At 38.9% G+C, this 20,463-nt stretch overlaps 2 protein-coding genes across 4 annotated transcripts in view; both read left to right on the top strand.

Moving 5' to 3' along the window:
* The window catches only part of LOC117491351 (UDP-glucuronosyltransferase 2A1-like), a 13,889-nt gene extending 8,776 nt beyond the window's left edge, over positions 1-5,113 (top strand). Inside the window, exons 2-3 of one of the 2 annotated variants that reach the window (XM_034141278.1) lie at positions 1,474-2,969; positions 5,051-5,113. In XM_034141278.1, coding sequence (XP_033997169.1) covers positions 1,501-2,969; position 5,051 — 1,470 coding nt within the window. In that variant the 5' untranslated portion in view covers positions 1,474-1,500 and the 3' untranslated portion in view covers positions 5,052-5,113. Of the gene's footprint in view, positions 1-1,473; positions 3,450-5,050 lie in introns of those variants that run through there. The other variant, XM_034141277.1, reaches the window with a different exon arrangement.
* On the top strand, positions 5,107-20,463 carry LOC117491352 (neuroplastin-like). Of its 2 annotated transcripts, XM_034141279.1 has the most exons (9): positions 5,107-5,396; positions 10,964-11,311; positions 12,644-12,812; positions 12,901-12,995; positions 13,734-13,867; positions 14,682-14,955; positions 16,968-16,989; positions 19,287-19,363; positions 19,519-20,463. In XM_034141279.1, exons 1-8 carry the CDS (start codon positions 5,306-5,308, stop codon positions 19,345-19,347), a joined length of 1,194 nt encoding a protein of 397 aa, XP_033997170.1. In that variant the 5' UTR covers positions 5,107-5,305; the 3' UTR covers positions 19,348-19,363; positions 19,519-20,463. The 2 variants fall into 2 exon arrangements, with proteins under 2 accessions (XP_033997170.1, XP_033997171.1); XM_034141280.1 differs by lacking the exon at positions 10,964-11,311.

The raw sequence follows: 20,463 nt of genomic DNA, 5'->3' as shown, positions 1-20,463 counted from the left end.
AAATATGAGGTTATCATGAGGTTGTTAACATCGCAGTTTATCAGTGGATGTTTGCTGGAACTACTTTTTAACAGCGTGTTTCCTGACGGACACACACAGCGTGACTCCGGTCAGGTAGAGACCAGTCTCAAGTCAGCACCGATGCAGACTCGCTGTTTGAGGGCTTAATAGCCCACTCCCCCTCCACACCGCTCCACACTCGTTGGTTTGGAACAGCACTTAATGTGGCGGACCCTCCGCGCGAACGCGCAAACGGAGGGGTAGTGTGTAGGGGTAGGGTGTAGGGGGCGGTTTGGGATTGGGCCTAAGTGCTGTTCCAAACCAACGAGTGTGGAGAGGTGTGGAGGGGGAGTGGGCTATCAAGCCCTCAAACAGCGAGTCTGCATCGGTGCTGACTTGAGACTGGTCTCTACCTGACCGGAGTCACGCTGTGTGTGTCCGTCAGGAAACACGCTGTTTACAAGTAGTTCCAGCAAACATCCACTGATAAATTGCGATGTTAACAACCTCATGATAACCTCATATTTTTTTAACTTAGGATCATACAGTACCTGTGTTTAGTCTAGAAAAAGGTAAATGTGTGCATTTTATTATAAAGTTGTGTATATTTACAGACTGTTGCAAAAACTAAGAAGCTTATAAACATCAGGTTTAAAACTAAAAGAGCTTTACAAAAAAGTAACACAATGAAAGATGTTTGGAGTTTTATTTGAGTTCTTAATTTACCTTTTTTGTCTAAGAGATGCTGATTTGAAACAGTTGTTACATACAGTTACGGCATTTCCTGTTTCTGCCAGAGAGAGGGGAGTTTGTCCCAAAGCTTGCCGCTGTATTTACTCCCTCCATCTGACAGGAGGGAGCCTCGTTGAGCTGCGAGTGTGGCTACAGACGGAGTTCACTCCGCCACGGAGGGGTAGGGTCGAGGGAGTGGTTTGGGATTGGGCCAAAGTGTGCAGGTAAAAGCAAACGGATATAACCGCAAACGTCACCACACCAATCCTTTGACACGCCCACCACCTATAGTGACTCAAAAACATGTACCGTAATAAACACAGAAACTACTACTTCAAATGTGGCTCCTACACATGTTATTGACTGTAACACCTAGACCACAGCAATAGGAATGGAACCTGATAAACAGTTGATAAAATAATCAACTTGTGTTTTAAAATATTTTGTATTAATGCCTCAAACTGGTATTTAATTGAGACAATTGAGAGTGAAAACATTTCCCTCTAAAATGTAACAGAGAATAAGTTTAAAGTCAAATTTCAGACCTTGAAATTGTACTTAAGTTCCATAGTACTTGAGTAATTTAGGCTACTGAAGTACTTTAGTAATCTAGGGTACTTAAGTACTTTAGTAATTTACTTATTTTCTGCTTCTGCTTTTCATATTAGTATGAATGTCAACACAAAATATGTTATATTGATGTATAGATGTCTATTGACTGGTTTTTGTGCCCTTTTATAGGTCTCAGTGGGACGTCGCGTCAGTAGGATGTTGCCTCACTCATCTCTGTTCACTTTTGCTCTACTGTTGATTCAACTATCCAGTGCATCTGGGGGTAAAATCCTGGTGTTCCCATTGGATGGAAGCCATTGGATAAACATGAAAGTACTCGTAGAGGAACTGCATGCCAAAGGCCACGAGATCACTGTGGTTCGGGCGTCCGATAGCTGGTACATCACTGAAAACTCTCCTCTCTACACCAGTGTCACTGTTCCCAGCACTGGTGGATTTGATCAAAAACACTTTGAAGCCTTTTTTGTTCGACACCTTGAAATGCGGTTTCAGGGTAGGCATGCATCTTCATGGTATAAAACCTGGAATCGTATTCGGATGGAGCGGCAGTCTGTGGATCAGTTTTCTCAGCTTCATAAGGGGTTGAGTGAAATGGCTGATAAGATGTTTGGGGATAAAAACTTGATGCAGTCCTTCAAGGAAACCAAATTTGATTTGGTTTTGACAGACCCCGGCATCGGTGGCGGAACAATGCTTGGGCGTTGGCTTCAACTTCCTCTTGTTTTTAATGTCAGATGGACCATTCAAGGAGAAGCACATTTCCTTATTGCCCCTTCACCTCTGTCTTACGTTCCTTTCACTGCAACAGAGCTAACAGATAAGATGAGCTTCCCTCAAAGAATTAAGAATATGCTAAGTTATATTTTTGGAATGTACACCATGTCACAAGTCACAGAACCTCATTACAAACCATTAGTTGAGAAGTATTTTGGCCCTGATGTGGATTACTCAACATTTTTCCTGGATGCAGACATATGGCTTATGAGGAATGATTTTGTCTTTGATTTTCCACGTCCAACAATGCCAAATGTAGTATACATGGCTGGATTTCAGTGCAAGCCCCCAAAACCGCTCCCTGTAGACCTGGAGGACTTTGTCCAGAGCTCTGGAGAACATGGGGTCATTATGATGACATTAGGAACTTTGGTCTCGAATCTTCCTCAAGATGTCGCTGAGGAGATTGCTGCGGCCTTTGCCCAGCTGCCTCAAAAGGTTATATGGCGGTATATGGGACAAAGGCCTGCTAATCTCGGTAACAACACATTAATGGTTGACTGGATGCCACAGAATGACCTTTTAGGACATCCCAAAACTAGAGTCATTGTGACCCACGGAGGCACTAACAGCGTTCAGGAGGCGATTTACCACGGAGTATCTGTAGTTGGACTTCCCTTAAGCTTTGATCAGCCTGATAACCTCAACCGAATCAGAGCAAAGGGGGGAGCTGTGATTATGGATATCGCCGAGCTTGACAGACACAACTTTGCAGATGCTCTAAAGACAACTATTTACGATCCCTCTTACAGGGAGAACATGCAGAGGCTGTCAAGGCTGCATAGAGATCAGCCTGTGAAACCACTGGACCTGGCAGTGTTTTGGATAGAATACGTCATCAGGCATAAAGGAGCCCGTCATCTGCAAACACACTCGTACAAAATGTCCTGGTTTGTTTACAACTCTATTGATGTTATGGCTGCTTTGTTGGCAGTTGTTTTACTTGTAGCTTTCAGCTGCATTGGAATTGTAAGGTTACTATGGAGAATTATTTTTGTTGGGAGAAAAATTAAACCTGAATGATGCAAAAAAGAAAATGTTTGTTTTGTTTGTTTGTCAAAACCAACCAAACATTAGAAAACATTTTTATTTAAACATTTTAAATGAATAAAAGTCTGTCAACGTGAGGATCATAACCCCAATCTACAAGCAGTATTTTACCTATAAAAACCCTAGAATGAAAATTGAATGTGTGCTGTAACAAATATTCAAGTGCGATCAGTCATTGTTTGCAGGTCTGATTTATTGCACATCATGATGATCTCATAAAACAAATACATTTGATAGTGTTCGGCAGTGATTAAAAATGCATTTGGAGTGCAACCTTTTACTACTCCATTTTGATTAAATATGTTTTCGGACTCACTAAATGTTATCACCAAGTGCAAGTGTTGTGGTATGAACAAATAATCATAATGCCTTTTTAAAATATAAACTGACAGAAAGTACAACTATCAGCCTAACTTCAATGTCACTTCGTTTATAATTTGTATGCCGGTATATGGCTTCCGGGTGTGGATATTAATCCAAACATTATCTGAATATGATAATTAAGTATTTTTAAAAATGTCTAAGGACCCCCGTTTATATAAATAAACATTGATTGATTGATGTCAATTGCTGATGAGAACAAAATAAGATATTGGAAAACATTTTTTCAGTTATTAAAGACAACTCAATATTTGTAACTTAACAGATGTTTTTTATATATATGATACAATAAATGCATGCATGACAATTAACTTTGCGCCCCTTTTTCAATTGTTGGAGTTAACTTATGTGACCTTTTTTAACTTCACATCATAACTGTCCTCAAACTGATACCTTATATGGTATTATCCAAATCACTATAAGATAATGTATCAAGGGAAAAAAAACTATTAGTTTAAGACAAAAATCTGATAAAAGCATTTGGACATTGAAAAGCATCCATGCTTACAAATACTAAATTTAGGCTACATGGAGGTTAAAGTTAAAGTCTAACACACTAACTATAGTATAATTAAGTTATTTTGGAGCTTAAACATGTTATTGACTTCTAAAACTTAGACCACAGCAATAGGAATGGAACCTGATCCCCTAATCCACCTATGTTCCTACAATCATTGTTGGATTTATATTGCAGGTGAGCAATGCTCTATAGACTTTTGTTCATACTATAAACTATTAGACTAGTATGAGCAATTTAAGAGACAATATACCAGTAAAGTATGATAAGGCCACTTTTCAAGCTCAATTTAGTATAGCAACAAAGTTACACAGTGTGTTGAAGACGTGAGGCTGCCACTACCCTTCATTAGTTCAAATAGAAATAGGATTAAAGGTCTACTTAAAGTCCCTGGTGCCATAGAGGTCAGGGCTTAGTCAGCCTGAGAGTATTCTTGACCCATGGCACAGTTTCAGGCCTTTAGCGATTTGTTAAGCACTACACGCAACCACTGACGTGAAAAAGGTAGAACATTAACTAAACTAATAGATATCGCCATGAAACCTTCCCACTGAATTTACATCAAAACAATCTAATTTAACTGTGCTCATTTGTATACATTTATGTAACAATCTGAACATTACATGTTACTTGTTAGGATACAGGAACATTGGATAAAGTCAGGTTCAAAAGTATTGTTTCATTTAGATGACATCGAGTCAAAGTATTTAAAGAGGTCATTTATGATAACTTAACAACAACAAAAATAAAAATGGCCATGTTTTTGGGATATTTTGGGAAATCAGCCATACAAGCCAATAGTACAATTAAAGTAAAATGGGGCATGAAAACGTACCTAGTACCTTCAAACTTTCAAAATTGACCATTGCATGAAACATTAAAGATTGGGTTTATCTTATATGTATTTTTAAAACTTGCCTGAGAAACAAAAGCGTCCATCTTGTCTATTGTGATCATATAATTGAATTCTGCTCTAATTATAAGATGCCATTAACCTAACCCTCGTCTCTGCGTTCCTCCAAGATCTCGCGGGATTTCAGATGAGACGGGTGGGTAAAAAAAAGGTGGTTCCCTCCCTGCATCGGGCTGACACACAGCAGAGAGCCACACAGGTAGCTAGCAGCAGTGCCGTAGGCTCCCGCTAGTCTACCTAGCAACACTTCCCATTACCCAGCTTTAGTGTGTGTGTGGAGCCTCGGTGAATCCAGCCCACATCCTCATATCCTGCTCAGGTCACCTTTAGCGCGCGCCTACCGGCATTTTCTCCCGTCTCCGAAGATGATACCTGGCAAACGAAGAGCTGCAGTCATGTCCTTCTCGCTGGCGATGATCGGAGCCCTGCTGCTGCAGACCGTGTCTTCTCAGAATGGTAAGAAAAACGAGAACATGCGGGGGGTTTTTAGGGAGGGATTTCGCATGCATTTCTGCAGTGGGACACTTTCTAATGAATGATTTTCTGAAGAACACTGTCCATCATGGATATCTCACCACCAGCAGCAGTCAGGTTAATTACATAATCCCTCAACGGGAAAGAAACTGATATCAGTCGACGCTGTTTTGGTCTTTGGCGTTTGTAATGAAAGGGTCAATAAATCATTAAGGGGATGCAATGTGTATTGGTTGGGCTGAAGTGGGCCATACGCAGGCCCGTGTCCCTAAAATGTCCTTTGAAGTGTGCAGCTGAATACATTCAACCTGCAAGGACAAGTTCTGCTCAATAAGAAGGTGGAAAAGGAAATGGTGTCACTCTGAAGTTCACAATCTGTCATGCCCTCCTTAGAGAGAGACACACACACACACACACACACACACACACACACACACACACACACACACACACACACACACACACACACACTCAACATGCTGTCACTATGGGTCTGCTCAGGTATGCTAGGATTCAGTATCCAGCAGTGTGTCACTCTCCTACAGGGTGAGATCACCACTTGCATCAGCTCCTTGTAACAGAGCATAACACGCATGTAATTAGCTGCAGGACTTCAGAAGTGCTGTAAATAGCACCAGTCCATTTTGCTGCATGCTTCTATTTTTAGAGCAAAGATGCTGCACTGGGAACCATGGCTTTAATGTCCTCTTGCAACAGTGGATCTGTTAACTCTTTGCTGAGATGTGCTGCACTGCAGAAAGGCATTGATTTCTCTGAGCGATTCTACTCGCTGAGAAATTCCCCCCCCCCTGCTCATAAATCTCACCCCCCACCAGCAAACAGTTTAGGGCAGTGTAAATCCGTCTCAGCTGAGTATTTGGGGGTGGATACTGTAATTATGCACAGTGTAGATTTGCCAGCATTGTGTGAGAAGGAGAGTGAGAATTGATTCAGCTCCGGCCTTCCCTGGAGTTGACCATGTGTAGGAATGCATCTCCTCCTATACTGCACACACCCACTCATTTCATCTCTTCTTTGATCAGCACACCGGCGGATAAAGATCTGCTCAAATGTAATGGGTTTTTATCAGGCAGACTGCTAGAAAGTGATATTTTCTCACCTTCTTCACCTGTTTTCATATAATCCACAGAAGCAATATGGTACCGCAAATGACACAGTGCATTAATAATCGTATAAGTATATATTAGAGTATAAGGTGAGTCTGGTTAGACAAGATATTAAGGCGTACAGCAGCCAGCCTCATGACAGAAGCCATTTGTATCTGCTAATCGCTTCTGAAGCTATTCCTGCCGATGTTCCCTAAGGATGTGTGTTTCATCTGAAGTAGAGTAGCTTTTACCAAGGACGCTGTAGTATCAACCCATTTCCTTGTTGTAATTTATCATACAGAAGTAACAAAAACTGCTTAAAGTGTAGATCTCAGTTAAAGTTCACCACAATTGATAAATTGCTGGGCAATAACTATTTATTGCCCAGCAATTTATCAATTGTGGTGATATTTTAGAGTTGTATATCAATTTTGGAGGTAATAAATATTGTCATATTGGATTTGATGCATATTGCTCAGCATGCGATCAATGCAAGCATAGGATTTTGTTGCTCCAGTAATTAATTGATTGATAATCCCAAAATATTCATTGATTTCAGTTTTAGGTTTATATTATAAACTGAGGACATTTATCAGTACAAAGGTTCAGTTATCCTGACAAACTCCGTTTTTCAATTCAAACATTAAACACATATATAATTCAATCATAGAGAATGACAATAAATTGTAATTTTAGTCCCAGATTTGACCTATGTTTACCAAAATGTAGTTTTGTCAGCAGATTGGACACACTGTATAGTAGTGAATGTTTTAAGATGGACTGTGAGTGGAGTGTCTAAATGATCGTCTTTTGTACATTTTTAAATAAATAACAAACATACAGCTCATCCACTGAAAAATATAACGTATCATTGGGCTGAAATGTAAAAGGTCCTATTTGTGTATTTTGCAGTAGGGCTACAAATATATTATTGATTGATCCAATTGATTTATTGTGTTGGTCATCACAATGTCAGAAAATAGTGAACAAATTACTTAAACAATGAATAGATTAACAAAATCGCAGCAGACCCTATTTATGATTTATGAACTAATCGATTAATTGACTGATTTTGTTTTCAGTTCTTATTTGCATTTTAATGATTTTATTTACAATTTATTAACATATTTAAATCATTTCAATATCTACAATATTATTGACCAGCATTTAAACAATGAATATGTAAGCCATCGCTTTCTGTTGCTTTTCTAATCCCAAGGTGTCTCTGTCCATCAGGGCTCAATGCTGTTCTCATATTTAGCATTCAATTAGCTACTAAATATGAGTTGCACACTTTTTGATGCATGAACTGGGACACTGTCCAGAAATACTTCATATTACACTGTTTTTTAATGAATTATTCGGGAGAAACAGAGAAAATATCTGACTCATTGCTGTTTACAGTCACTAGGGGCTGGCAGGATGTGGCTCACAGGCTGATTTTGATTGGTCCAGGTGTTACATGAGAGTCTGATTGGATAGAAGTACATACGAGGTTATAAAGGATAATACAATGGTTTCCTCTCTAGAGCTTTTCAAAAGGCTAAATACAGTATGTGACTTTAAACGACTTGTATGAGATTAACCTTATTCTACAAACGTAATAACATCATATAAAGAGCTGTTACCATTATACGAATTATTGATTAAACTAATTGAAAACTATTTTGAGAATTGGTTAATCATCAGTTAGTTATCAAACAATATGACGATTTTCTGTTTTCACCCATTTTTTATTCTTGTTAACTGAATAATTGTTGTCGTTCACACAAAATGGGACATTTCAAGAAGTCACGTAGAGCTCTGGGGAATTGATTGTTATAGAAAATAAGGCAAAGACACATTTATTCTTATGATGTCAGAATTGACTAAACGTAATGCACACATTTCCATATGTTCACCTTTAAAACAAACCTATGAACACACTTAAGCATTAGACACAAGAAGAGCATCAGATGAAACGAAGAAGTTCTTAAAAAAAAACAAAAAAAACATGTGACCATATGAACAAATTTGGCAATACTGAAAATGAGAATAAAAAAGAAAGAAAAGAAATAACAGATTTTGGCGCTGTTTTTTTAAAGGCAGTCAGAGCTGTAGCAATAAGAATAATCATTAGCCGCAGAGCTAAAGCTAAATATATTTTGCCTGGAACAAATAATAGTTAAAAAAAAAAAAAAACCTAACAATTAAAATGATTGGTTGCAAAACATTCAGGGGTTAATAAATATGTGGTCAATGCAAGATAAATGAAGGATTTAGAAGAAAAAACACAAAGTAGCGCTCATATTTTATATATACACATAACCTTGTGCCAAAACTAATCCAACATCAACTCGACATGAGTGACGTCACTCATACATGTGCACGACTACTGGCTCAGCACTTTTACACATCGTCACTATCTGCTGTGGCAGGATCTGTCTCTCAGCAGTTCTGTGTTGACAGCTGAGGTTTTCAGTTTTCAAATTGTTTGTTGATGTATTTTTAGTGTTTACATAAACACTTTGATGCCAGTTTATGAGCTATATCCATCAAAAATGAATGCAGTGTAACACAATAAGCAATACATCCTCCCTATAACAAGGTGAACATTTTGAAACTGTTGGAGAGTTATTGATTCAACTGTATGTTTATTTTTGAAGCCGCAGTTTGTGGTGTTGTTAAATCTCTTCAGGTGCTTTTCTTATGTTGTTAACCCCATGTATTTCTATAACGGCAGTGTAATTAAGAAACCGAAACACCTATCACTGTAATGCAATTCATTTCAACATTATAACCTTCGTGAATGTAGGACTTATTGCTAGACTGCACTCGTTTTTAGCTAGGAGTACCTAACAAACCAACAGCCGAGTCCATTTTTGATACATTTTTATTAATATTGAGTCATGCATTAATAACTTGCCCAGCCTGAACACCATTCTTTTTTGGAAAAAAACGACCAGAAAACATGGAACCAACGTAATATCGTATAAAAAGCATTTAAAATGTACGTCAGTCATTGTCAGCAAAACAAAAAAAATCTGGATTTAAAACAAAAATTAAATGTTATATATTTATTCTGAACTAATGATAATAATAAGGACACAGAGGAAAATGTGATTAATTTGAACTTCGCCTAATTCGCATAACCCATTCAACCTGTTGTCCTCTTGGTTTGAATATTACTTTTCTCAGATGGTCAACAAGAAACCTCTGATGCCATGATAACGTTACTATAGCATAGATATAGTGGCATAACTGTGCTCCATTTGAATGTATTTGGCCTTGACAATATATCTTTTGTTAAGACATACATTTTTTCATTTAAATCTATCGATGCTACCTGATGAATCTTTACTTTACATACATTGTTATTCAGCCCCTCCCCCCCAAAAAATAATTGTTTATGGGTATCCATTTGTGCCTACAGCAACTGTGCTGCTCTCGTGGGCTGTACAGCAGGGTTATGATGTCAGCTGGAGGAAAAACAACATGTCTGTCTGTCTTGTGATGTCCTTGGTCTGGTTGGCCGTCTCTTCCTCTTCCTGCTTTGTTGCCGTAGAGTGCTTCTATGGAAACCGAGGGGGTCTATCACCATGCGCCCACACGCTCCCGTGAGACCCAGAGCCGCAGTTTCTATAAATCTCCTCTCAATGTGCTCTCCACGGTGCCGTAGACCATGCTTATGATTACACCCCCCCCCCTCCCCCCGCCTCCTCCTCCTGCTCCAATCTGTGCAGCCATGATCAATTGTTGCACTTTTATTGCTTTCCGTGCAAATACCGAGACATCATATCAATCCAGTAAAATGAACAGTATACAGTCAGCCCGGCGTCTGTGTCCCATGATTGAAAATCCCCTTGAATTATGTTTTGATTAAACAGACCAGATTTACTAAAAAGGACAAGGTCACTTGGAGGACTTTCGGGTGTGAGCGCTGCTTGAGTCTGGAACAAATCAATATGATGGCATTAATTGGACAAATCAAGTGAGAGCAGCCTCACAAAGACGTCCCAGCAGAATAAAATGAAATCTTCCTTGAAATAGGCGCAATAATCTCTCTCTCTCTCTCTCTCTCTCTCTCTCTCTCTCTCTCTCTCTCTCTCTCTCCTCTGACTCTCTTTTAATTCTCCTAATCTCTTAGCCTTAAATGATGGTAAATATATTCATAAATGAAAATATATTTGAATTGAACATACTTGGACAACAACAATCGATGCGTGACAGATTAGGTAGCTGCACCTCTATTATTTTCTACATTTTATATTTCTTTTTTATTCATCAACCTTTCTTCCATTTTAAGATAATCTATCAGTGTCTTTCTTATTATTTCACATTATCTTTTTTTCAGTTTTTTCGTTTCTTTTCTGCCTCCACTTTAATTTACCCTGTTATTTTCTTGCTCTCCATCATCCACCTGTTCCCCTTTTTCTGTCCATGCTGCCCCTCCACCACCAGCGGGCTTTGTGAGATCACCTTTTTCTGAGACTAAGCTCACGGGCGACGCCTTTGAGCTGTACTGTGACGTGGTGGGAAACCCCACCCCCGAAATCCAGTGGTGGTACTCTGAGATCAACCGGGCCGATTCCTTCAGGCAGCTTTGGGACGGCGCCCGTAAGCGGCGAGTCTCCATCAACACGGCCTACGGCTCCAACGCCGTGAGCTTGTTGGGGGTCTCGCGTCTCACGGTGGACGATGTTGGGACCTATGAGTGCAGAGCCAGCAATGACCCGCGCCGTAATGACCTGCACCAAAATCCAGCCACCACCTGGATCCGTGCGCAGGCCTCTATAACGGTGCTGCAGAGTGAGTGGTCACTGTAGAGGAAACCCCCGCTCCCACCCCTCGCTATAGCCTCCCTCAGACCTCTAGCTGCCTCCATAGGTGCCATCCTCCCCTACAGACTTGGAAAACTAAGAAAACACCACCAACTAGTCTATATGTGCTCTTACCTGAGGAGTAGTGTTTTACATCGTGCTCATCCCTCGGTGACAGTAGATCCTTTAACCTGCAGCCACATCTCCTCCGTCTCCATTTTCTCTCTTCTTCGTTTTTCTCTCCCTATAGCTCTCATCTTCTCATTTCCCTGGACTGTATACATTATTTTCAGTTTCCTTTTCTGACTATTATTTTAATAGTCTCAATCTGATTTGTCCAAATGTCCGGTCCTATATTCCTATCAGATTTGCTTATTCTATGATCAGTTTATTGCAGAATTCTAGTAAAAATATTTGCAACATTTTAGATCAATGTATCTGGGCAGTAGTTTTACAGCTTAGATACTGTATTGTGTTTAGGTAGAGACAACATTTACATCAAAACCATGCCAAGCTGTATTGTATATACAAGTGTTGTGATTACTCACCAGGGGCCTATACGTGCAAACATGCTTAACGTGATGTAGATCATCACGTTAAGCAGCATGCAACGCAGTTTAAAGGTTATCTGAGCAACTATTTTCCACAGGTTGAATTTCAATCAGATGCAAACTTATGTTAGTGTGGACTTATGTTATTGGTCATTATGTAATTTATATCGTATTCCTTCAAAGGTACTTAATCTCTTCATTTAAGATAAGAGAGTTAAATTCACCTTGAACCATGTTCCCCAACATGGGTACTACTCATAAAAGGTCAATATGTTGTGGTAGAGCTGCAGACTGTAGAAGAAGCGCTTTACTTCTTGCTTATTGTTGCTTATGGTTAGTGGCATATTTAACAATAATTTAAGTTTGTTTTGGGATTCTTTTAACAGAAATGCACCTTGGGAGCTGTAGTTTGCTTCATTACTTACGTTTCTATGCAGACAGACTCGAACACTTACATTTTTTATCAAGGAAAATATATTTTCAAATGCAGTTGGACATCTTTGTACTGATGATTCAACCGTGGGCCTTGGAAGAGCTCCCACTTCTCAGTCACCTAACGATGCATTAAACTCTGCTTAAGGAACTCTGTATGCCTGAAATAATTCCTCCTACTTCACAACTCTATTCCTGTGCTATGTTGTGAATGTGTGGGTAAAGTGTCTTTAGCTGTGTGTCTTTCTGCGTTGTTGTTTATATCCTCCAACACACCCTCACCCACGAGTTCCATCAAGCTTCCCTTCTGTCGTAGCTGACCCTTGTCTTTCCTACAGAGCCGTCGATCGCCTCCTCTGATCACACCTCACTTCCTGTGGAAGGCGACTCTTACCTGCTGCAGTGTAACCTGACCAGCGCTCACAGCGTCCACCAGGAGAGCTACTGGATGAAGAACGGGGAGGAGATCGCAGAAACACGCAGCCCCAATAGGAACACTGAATATTTGTAAGGGAAAACGGTATACTATTGTTGTGTGTCAGAGTGTTAAACAGATATAAGCAGGGTTCATGTGAGCTGTGTTTCTGATCTGCAGCCTGAAGAAGCCGAGAGGAGACGCCGCAGGAGTGTACATGTGTGTCTACACCTTCGAGACGGCTCCTCCAGCAAACGCCACCATAGAAGTAAAATGTAGGTGTTGATTTGTGATCTGCAGGCGTTTTTGTCAGTTTCAAGGCCAGCATTAGAGGTGTCACCATTAAAAAAATGGCCCGGATGGCCTTGAGCCCCAGCAGCTCGGTCATGTGAGGACCTGTGATTTCAAACGACCCTGCTGGCTGCTCGCAGGGCAGCAGGCGCCCTTGACACCTCCATCTAACCAGGGCCCGGCTCAGTGGCAGCAGATGGTGTCTTGTTTGTCCGATGGTGAGGGATTATGTCCCAACGTTAAAATCTGGTCAGCCTTTTCTGCTGTCACACGCATCGTTATAGAGGCAAATTGGATTTTTTTGTTTTCCTTTATTTTACAGAGAATTTATTTTCCTGTGGGAAGAAAAATGATGAACAAGCCAGGCTGATGACAAATATTAGGATTTCTCCGAATACAATTATGTTGCAATGGATCACTTGAATGGAATGCAGCAATACTGTTTGCTGCAAAGTTTCCCTCCTGCAGCTTTTTTAAATGCCAAATACAATTTGTGTTATCTCTCTCTGAAGTGCTTTGTCTCTTGCTTGAATATTGCATAAAACATTTGGCAGTTTTCCATAGGCATTATTTAGGTTACGAGTATTTAAAAAAAACTGAGGCAATTAAAATAACTTACTGTATTCAGTCTCTACTTTGAAAAAGGAAGTAGGAAATGGACTGGATCCCTGCACCCACATTGTAACAATTAATCTATGTTTCTTTTGCTATTCTTGTTTTAGCTGCTCCTGACATTATAGGCCACAAGCGTAGTGAGAATAAGAACGAGGGCCAGGTCGCTGTGCTCTACTGTAAGTCTACCGGATATCCTTATCCTATCTGGAACTGGCGCAAATTCGACAATGGCTTTCCCAGGGTATGTGGTATACATAAACTCTTCCTAAACACCTGTTTACAATGACAGTCCGATAGAAGGTTATAATGTTCAGTTTATTTTGACACTGTCATTTAACTGAGTTTATAATTGAAGTGTTGTACTGTAATGCATTAGATGAAAGGAACACATAATGATACTATGTAATTGTTCAAAGGGTAGCGATTGGTTGGTACTGTATGTAATTGTTTTTTGTAGCATGTAATTCTAGTGTTTCTGTGTCTACACAATCCTGCATTAGAATAAATCCTCTGCTAGCAACCCAAGCATAAGGGACACTGAGGTTAAAATGTTAAACCTGCTTATCTAATCTACTTTAGCTTAAGCTAACATTTTCTACAAATGCATTAATATCTGCTTGTTTCAAGGATTCTTTGCAAAACTGTACTTATGAGTTACTGTAAATATTCAGGCAATACAAAATTCACAAAGTGATTTATTTATGGCAAGAAGATTACATCAAATAGAAAATCATGTATTGTACATCATTTTTTCATATTAACAAATATATTAAAAGTTGATGCCTTTTTTTATATTGGATAAAATAAAATCAAGGCAAAAAAGTAGAGAGATTTAAATTAAATAGAATACTATAAATTAAAACAAGATAATAATAGTTACATTAAAGTTAAAGGAAGTGGCACTTTTATAACATGGAGCTGTAATACAGTATATAATTCAATGTTGTGAAATCGTTTCAAAACCTGGACTTTACTAGAATATAAAAGCATGTAAAAAAATAAAATAAAAAAACACTCTAAACATTATTAAGTATTTATTTCTTCTCCTTTGACAGGAAATTGACAACTCAAGCGGGCGCTTCACCATCAGCAGCAGAGACAACTACACCGAGCTCCACATCGCCAACCTGGACATTGACTTGGATCCGGGCGAGTATCACTGCAACGCCACCAACATGCTGGGCACCCGCGACGAGAAGATCGTGCTGAGGGTCCGCAGCAACCTGGCCCCCTTATGGCCTCTCCTGGGGGTTTTGGCCGAGATCATCATCCTGATCGTCATCATCGTCGTTTATGAGAAGCGCAAGAAGCCCGATGATTTACAAGACGGTGAGTCACCCATGGTGGTGCCAAGGTGTTTTATAATTCCACTGTTTTTAATATATCTGAGGAGAAACTGGTTATATTGTCCATCGTTGACATCAATCTCTCTCCTGTGAGTTTTTTTGCAAAGCCTTAATGCATCGCTAATGACGTGCCTAGGAAAGGAGGCACACTGTGTTTCGGTGTCTGGTGCTGAAGTTATCCCTTTGCCAGAGACTCCAACTTCTTCACCTGACACTGTGCTCTGCCTGCATTCAATAATTTAGTTTGCCGAGGCTGACCCGACAGGCAGACAATGTTAGAAGAGGTCGCACCTTGTCAGGACAATTTCATGTATTTAATATTCATGAGAAATATGATACTGCAGTGTTGCGGACAGTTTCAATTATTAACAGCTTTCCAGGGACCTTGGGCTGCCCCCAAGCTGCTGCAAGCTTCACCACGAGTCACTTCATTTAGGTATATCATCTACCAATGCCAGTGGGGAATCTTCAAATTGTACCGAGTACATAATTTACAATAGTCCGACTATATCATAAATAATGCAATATTGTTATTTGGGTGGCTTTTTGTCTCAAATTCAAATGTTGACATTAATTAGATGCACCGTCCAGCTCAAAGCTTTAACAGTCAGTCAGTGGTGCTGTGCAGGAACATTTTATCATTATGGTTCATTACATGATGTTTTAATCATCTTGAGAATCTGCACAAAATAGACGAGATCGTGTGAATCACGAAGCAAATTCTTGCTTGAAATCCTTAACTCCATATTTTATACAGGTAAGCTGTGGCTGTTGACTTTTTTTTAACAGATTGTTGAAATATTTCCCATCCTCCCCAAATTGCAAAACCTAAATCCTGTTTGTGGTAAGTGTGAGAGTTTGCATGCTTTATGAATATCAATAAGCATTAGGGCTGCACGATATTGGAAAAAACTGACATTGCGATATTTTCTTCCCCTGCGATATATATTGCGATATGAAAAAATACTGGAATATTTGAAAATACCGTTTTTTTTGTCCGCAAACCATCCTTTCTTGAATTTTAATGCTATACAATTGATATATTTTTTTAACAATATTTAACCGGATGAAGGATTTTAGTCACGGACTTCTGGATCTTAAGTTATCAGAGCAACAAGCTGAGCTAGCTCGGTTAACCTGCTGTGATCTGATCAAGAATGATTGTGATTGGTGGTTTGCTGTGAATGCAGAGCCTGCATGTCACTCACTCAAGTACCCCTGACATGAGAGCCGCGCGAGTTTTCCTTTTGTAGCAAGCAGCAAAATAATTGTAACATGACGTGTTTGAGTTCATTTGCCTACTTAATATATATTTTTAAATCGCACGTCCTGCGATGTCAATCGCGTTATGCGCATGCATAACGCGATTGACATCGCAGGACGTCACGACACGATATATCGTGCAGCCCTAATAAGCATTCAGCCTCATCTTTTCCCAGCTCACAGCACAGTTCACCGTTCTGTTGAGCATCAACATTGAGTGCTGTGCAAATCTTAATTTTCAAAGATTTTATTGTAAGTGGTAACTTAACTTTTGCTTCAAACTGCAGCACTGAAATGGCATGCAAACCAGTGTACATAATTGAAAATATGAATATTGTTTTAGGCAGCTTCCATGACTTTATTGCCCTCAGTAGAGGGCTGATATTAATGGATCTGCTCCTCACTTATCTCTCCGAGTGAACAGCTGTTCTCTGTGAGCTCTGCCTGTCTGCATGACAACAGTATTGTTTTACTTTTTACGTTATAATTGTTTTAATGTGGTGTTGTGGATTTAAATGCATTCAGTCTGTTTGTGAGTGACCATAACAGTCTGCACATGCATTATAGTTGAAACATGAACATCTTAGAGTGTGTCATTAACAGCTGCTGTTTTTAATGCTTTATGATTTTTGTAAAAACCAAAAAATGTCTCTTCATCAATGTGTGCAACTACTTTGCGATTATTTTTATTTGATGGTTCTCATTTCTCCATATCTTCCCTTGTTGCTTCAGATGATGACCATGCAGGTCCAGTGTGAGTATAAACATTTTACCTTCAATACATGTATCTGTTTAGCTTGGTGTTTTATTGTAGCTATTATGATGCATCCAGAGTAGACTTCCTTTACAGTACACAGCCAAACTTAGAGCATCATGAAACGGTTGCTAAGCTGCCTATACGTATATAAATCACAGGAAAATAAAACGAGTCAGGTAGGGACATGTTTTTTCTGTTGATAAGAACAAATTAGCATGAGAATAATCCTCATTAGGAAAGCCCTGCATGATGCTCTAGAGTAAAAAAGGCCCCTGTTTTCAGTCGGAAGCAGTGTGTGAACATTTTAAACATGCAATGCCGTTGTAAGCAGTTATGGGTGGTAAATACTTTATTAATAAACAGCTTTAACTCCTCCCCTGTAAACAATGGGGTGGTGTATGAATTGAACATAATGAAAATAAAAACAACACAGTTGTAATAAATCTTTATAGAGTTTCTTTAGAAATACTTTAGATTAACAATCATTTAGAAATGTCATTATGGCTGCTTACAACTACATTAGAGTGTGTTTTAAACCATTTAATAAATGTTTTCTTATAAGTGGGGGTAGTTAATGTAAAGAGGTACTATTAAAGAATTAAAATAGTGTTAAGAATTGTTTAAATATGTAACTTGAGATAGGTCTGGTAGACTCAGTGAAAAGTAGAGTTTGTGTTCATGATATTAGCTGTTTAGTACACACTAGAGCAGTGGTTCTCAACTGGTCAGGCCTCGGGACCCACTTTTTCCTTAGTCAATAGATCGCGACCCGAAATGTTGAACCACTCAAATCTATTCAACAACAAATTGTGCCGTAATATATACGCTTTTCAGCATACATTATTAAATAAAGTGAAGTACAGTGCATATATTCCTTATATCCCTTCACAGAACAAAAGTATGCTTTTAAAAAAGGTTTAATGAGATGATGGAATCAAAGCTGAACTGTATAACATAAAAAGGCAGACGTGCTGAAAACCCAACCCCAGAAGAGGGGTCTGGGGGGATAATCCCCCAGGAGATTTTTAGAAATACTAACATTTAAACTACGCATTCTGGTACACTCTGAGAAGAAAATAAATAAATCTATTACTACCCAACATTTTAATAATATTCCAGTCCAACGCCTACTGCATGCAAAGCGTTAGAAAATCGGGCCTTCAAAATAAAAGTTTGACCTTTTTTTTTTTTTTTTTTCTTTTCTTCACTCACACATCTGCAACCCACTCGAAACGGGTCCGCCACCCACTTTTGGGTCGCGACCCACCAGTTGAGAACCACTGCACTAGAGCACATGTGTCAAACTCAAGGCCAGGAGGCCAAATCAGGCCCTTGGTGGATTTAATTTCGGCCCGCAGGATAATTTGTAATTACTGTTAGATCTGGCCCGCCGGTATATTGCACGCACACCTTCACTCAATCCTGAGGATTTCCTCAGCTCAGAGCCTGAGCCCAATCATTGATGAACTTGCACCCAAGATGAGATGCCAAGTATCTGGCTTGAACTAGCATCACAGCAGCAAACTGAGTTTCAATGGATGTTTCCTTTTGCACTTTTTTTCTTGCGACAACAGGGCATGTTTGTTTTTTTCTTTGAGGGAAATTGTTTTTTTGACCTGTTGTTGGCCTGTGGAAAAATGTAATCATAAGAAATGACTCCGGAAAAGCTGCAGATAGAGCCATAAGAAATGAATGCAACTGATTATTTAATGTTTAATGTTGTTTTTATAGGCAATCATTTAAGCTTTGTTAGTTCCAGGTTTAATATGTGCAATAAGTTCATTTCAATAAGTTTTACAATAAACATTGAACCAGTCCGGCCCTCGACTAGTACCGATTTTTTTATTTTGGCCCACTGTGTATTTGAGTTTGACCCCCCTGCACTAGAGTAAGGACAAGCATACAGTGTACTCTGCTGTGAGTGTTGTTTTCATTATTGATTAAAGGGTCATTTTACCGATTACTTTCTCACACTAAAAAAAGCTCTCTTGAGAGCCACAGAAGACATACAACTGAATAATTGTGTGTAAAATAAGTGGTGACCCTTTAATCAACTGGTTGTTTTTCTAATTAGTTTTAGTATAGTATTAGTTGTAAGTATTTAATCTGAGAAGCCATAAACAATGCAAATTGTCTATCATAAATTGGCAGAGCCCAAAAAGATGACATTTTGTATTTATATTAATTTAATGTGCATACATTTTTTCCAAATCATTAATTTCCCTGAATGTTTTAGTAAACACGTTTGATCTGAGTTTTCACCGACTGATTTATTTGTTTGCTTTCTGCTACAGGAAAACTAATTCGACCAACAACCACAAAGACAAGAATCTCCGCCAGAGGAATACAAACTGAGCAGCCTGTCTGCCGAGTAAGTATTAAATTATTAAAAGCCTAGTGGTTAATATGTATTACAAGCCTGTGGTCACAAGTTACAAGATGATCCACCGTATGATTGTATCAATGAAGGCTCTTGTTAACCACGGGCAGACTGGGCTAATCGCTTTATTTTCTCTTTATTTGCAGGTTTCATTTCACAAATGTATTGACCATATGAAAGTAAACAAGAAGGGTATCCATACCAGTTGTTAATCAAATGTATCTGCCATTACAAGTATGGAGAGTTCAATGAGGCATGCCTTATGATTTTATTGTGTGAGGATGCGAAAATTGAATTGTTAACAATATAACATTGTTGCTGCATGCGGTTGTTGACGTTTATGATTTGTTTCCCCCTCCTATCCACTAATTTTACATTTGTAATACTTCTAAAAATAATGCATGCAAGATGTTGACCTTCTGTTTGATACAGAAATGGCTTTTTGTTTTGCTTTTTTCTCTGAGAGTGGCTTTATTTAGATGATCTGTACTGTGTGTTGTAGAGGAAAACAAAACTTGGCAATGTAAAAGAAAATGCCACCATATTCTGGTATGACAGTTGTGTACAGTTTTATCATTCCACTGCATACCGTTTTACCTGAAGATATCTATTGCATTTTAAGGGCTTCGCAATGTCCCTCTAAATGTTATTAAGAGTTACTTTACTGTATGTACTGTATGTATTAAATCACTATAACTATGTATCAAAATACCATTTAATATATAAAGACAAATTATATGATGCACTTAAATATTGAGGATAATGAAAAACTGTATAAACAACCTTTAGGAAATCTGTACTAATCATCCTAACATTGTTTTATAATTATGTGTAAAGCATGGCTATTATCCTATGCCATTATTATCCATATCAATATGTGTTGAAAAATCATTGCAGCTTTTGATTTCTCTGTGACAAAGCTTTAAACTAGTAGGATCACCTTAGAGCGCTGAAGGCAAACCGCACAGCAGCATGAATACTTTACAGCTGACGTGGGAGGAGGCGGAGAAAGAAACATGCGTCAGCACCGACACGTGAAAAATCCCAAGGTCCCCAACTCATTTTTAAGAATAAATATCTCAAAAAACAAA

This window comes from Trematomus bernacchii, unplaced genomic scaffold (genome assembly GCF_902827165.1).
Source record: "Trematomus bernacchii unplaced genomic scaffold, fTreBer1.1, whole genome shotgun sequence".
In the NCBI taxonomy this organism is placed as follows: domain Eukaryota; kingdom Metazoa; phylum Chordata; class Actinopteri; order Perciformes; family Nototheniidae; genus Trematomus; species Trematomus bernacchii.
This window is presented reverse-complemented; position numbering and strand designations above follow the sequence as displayed.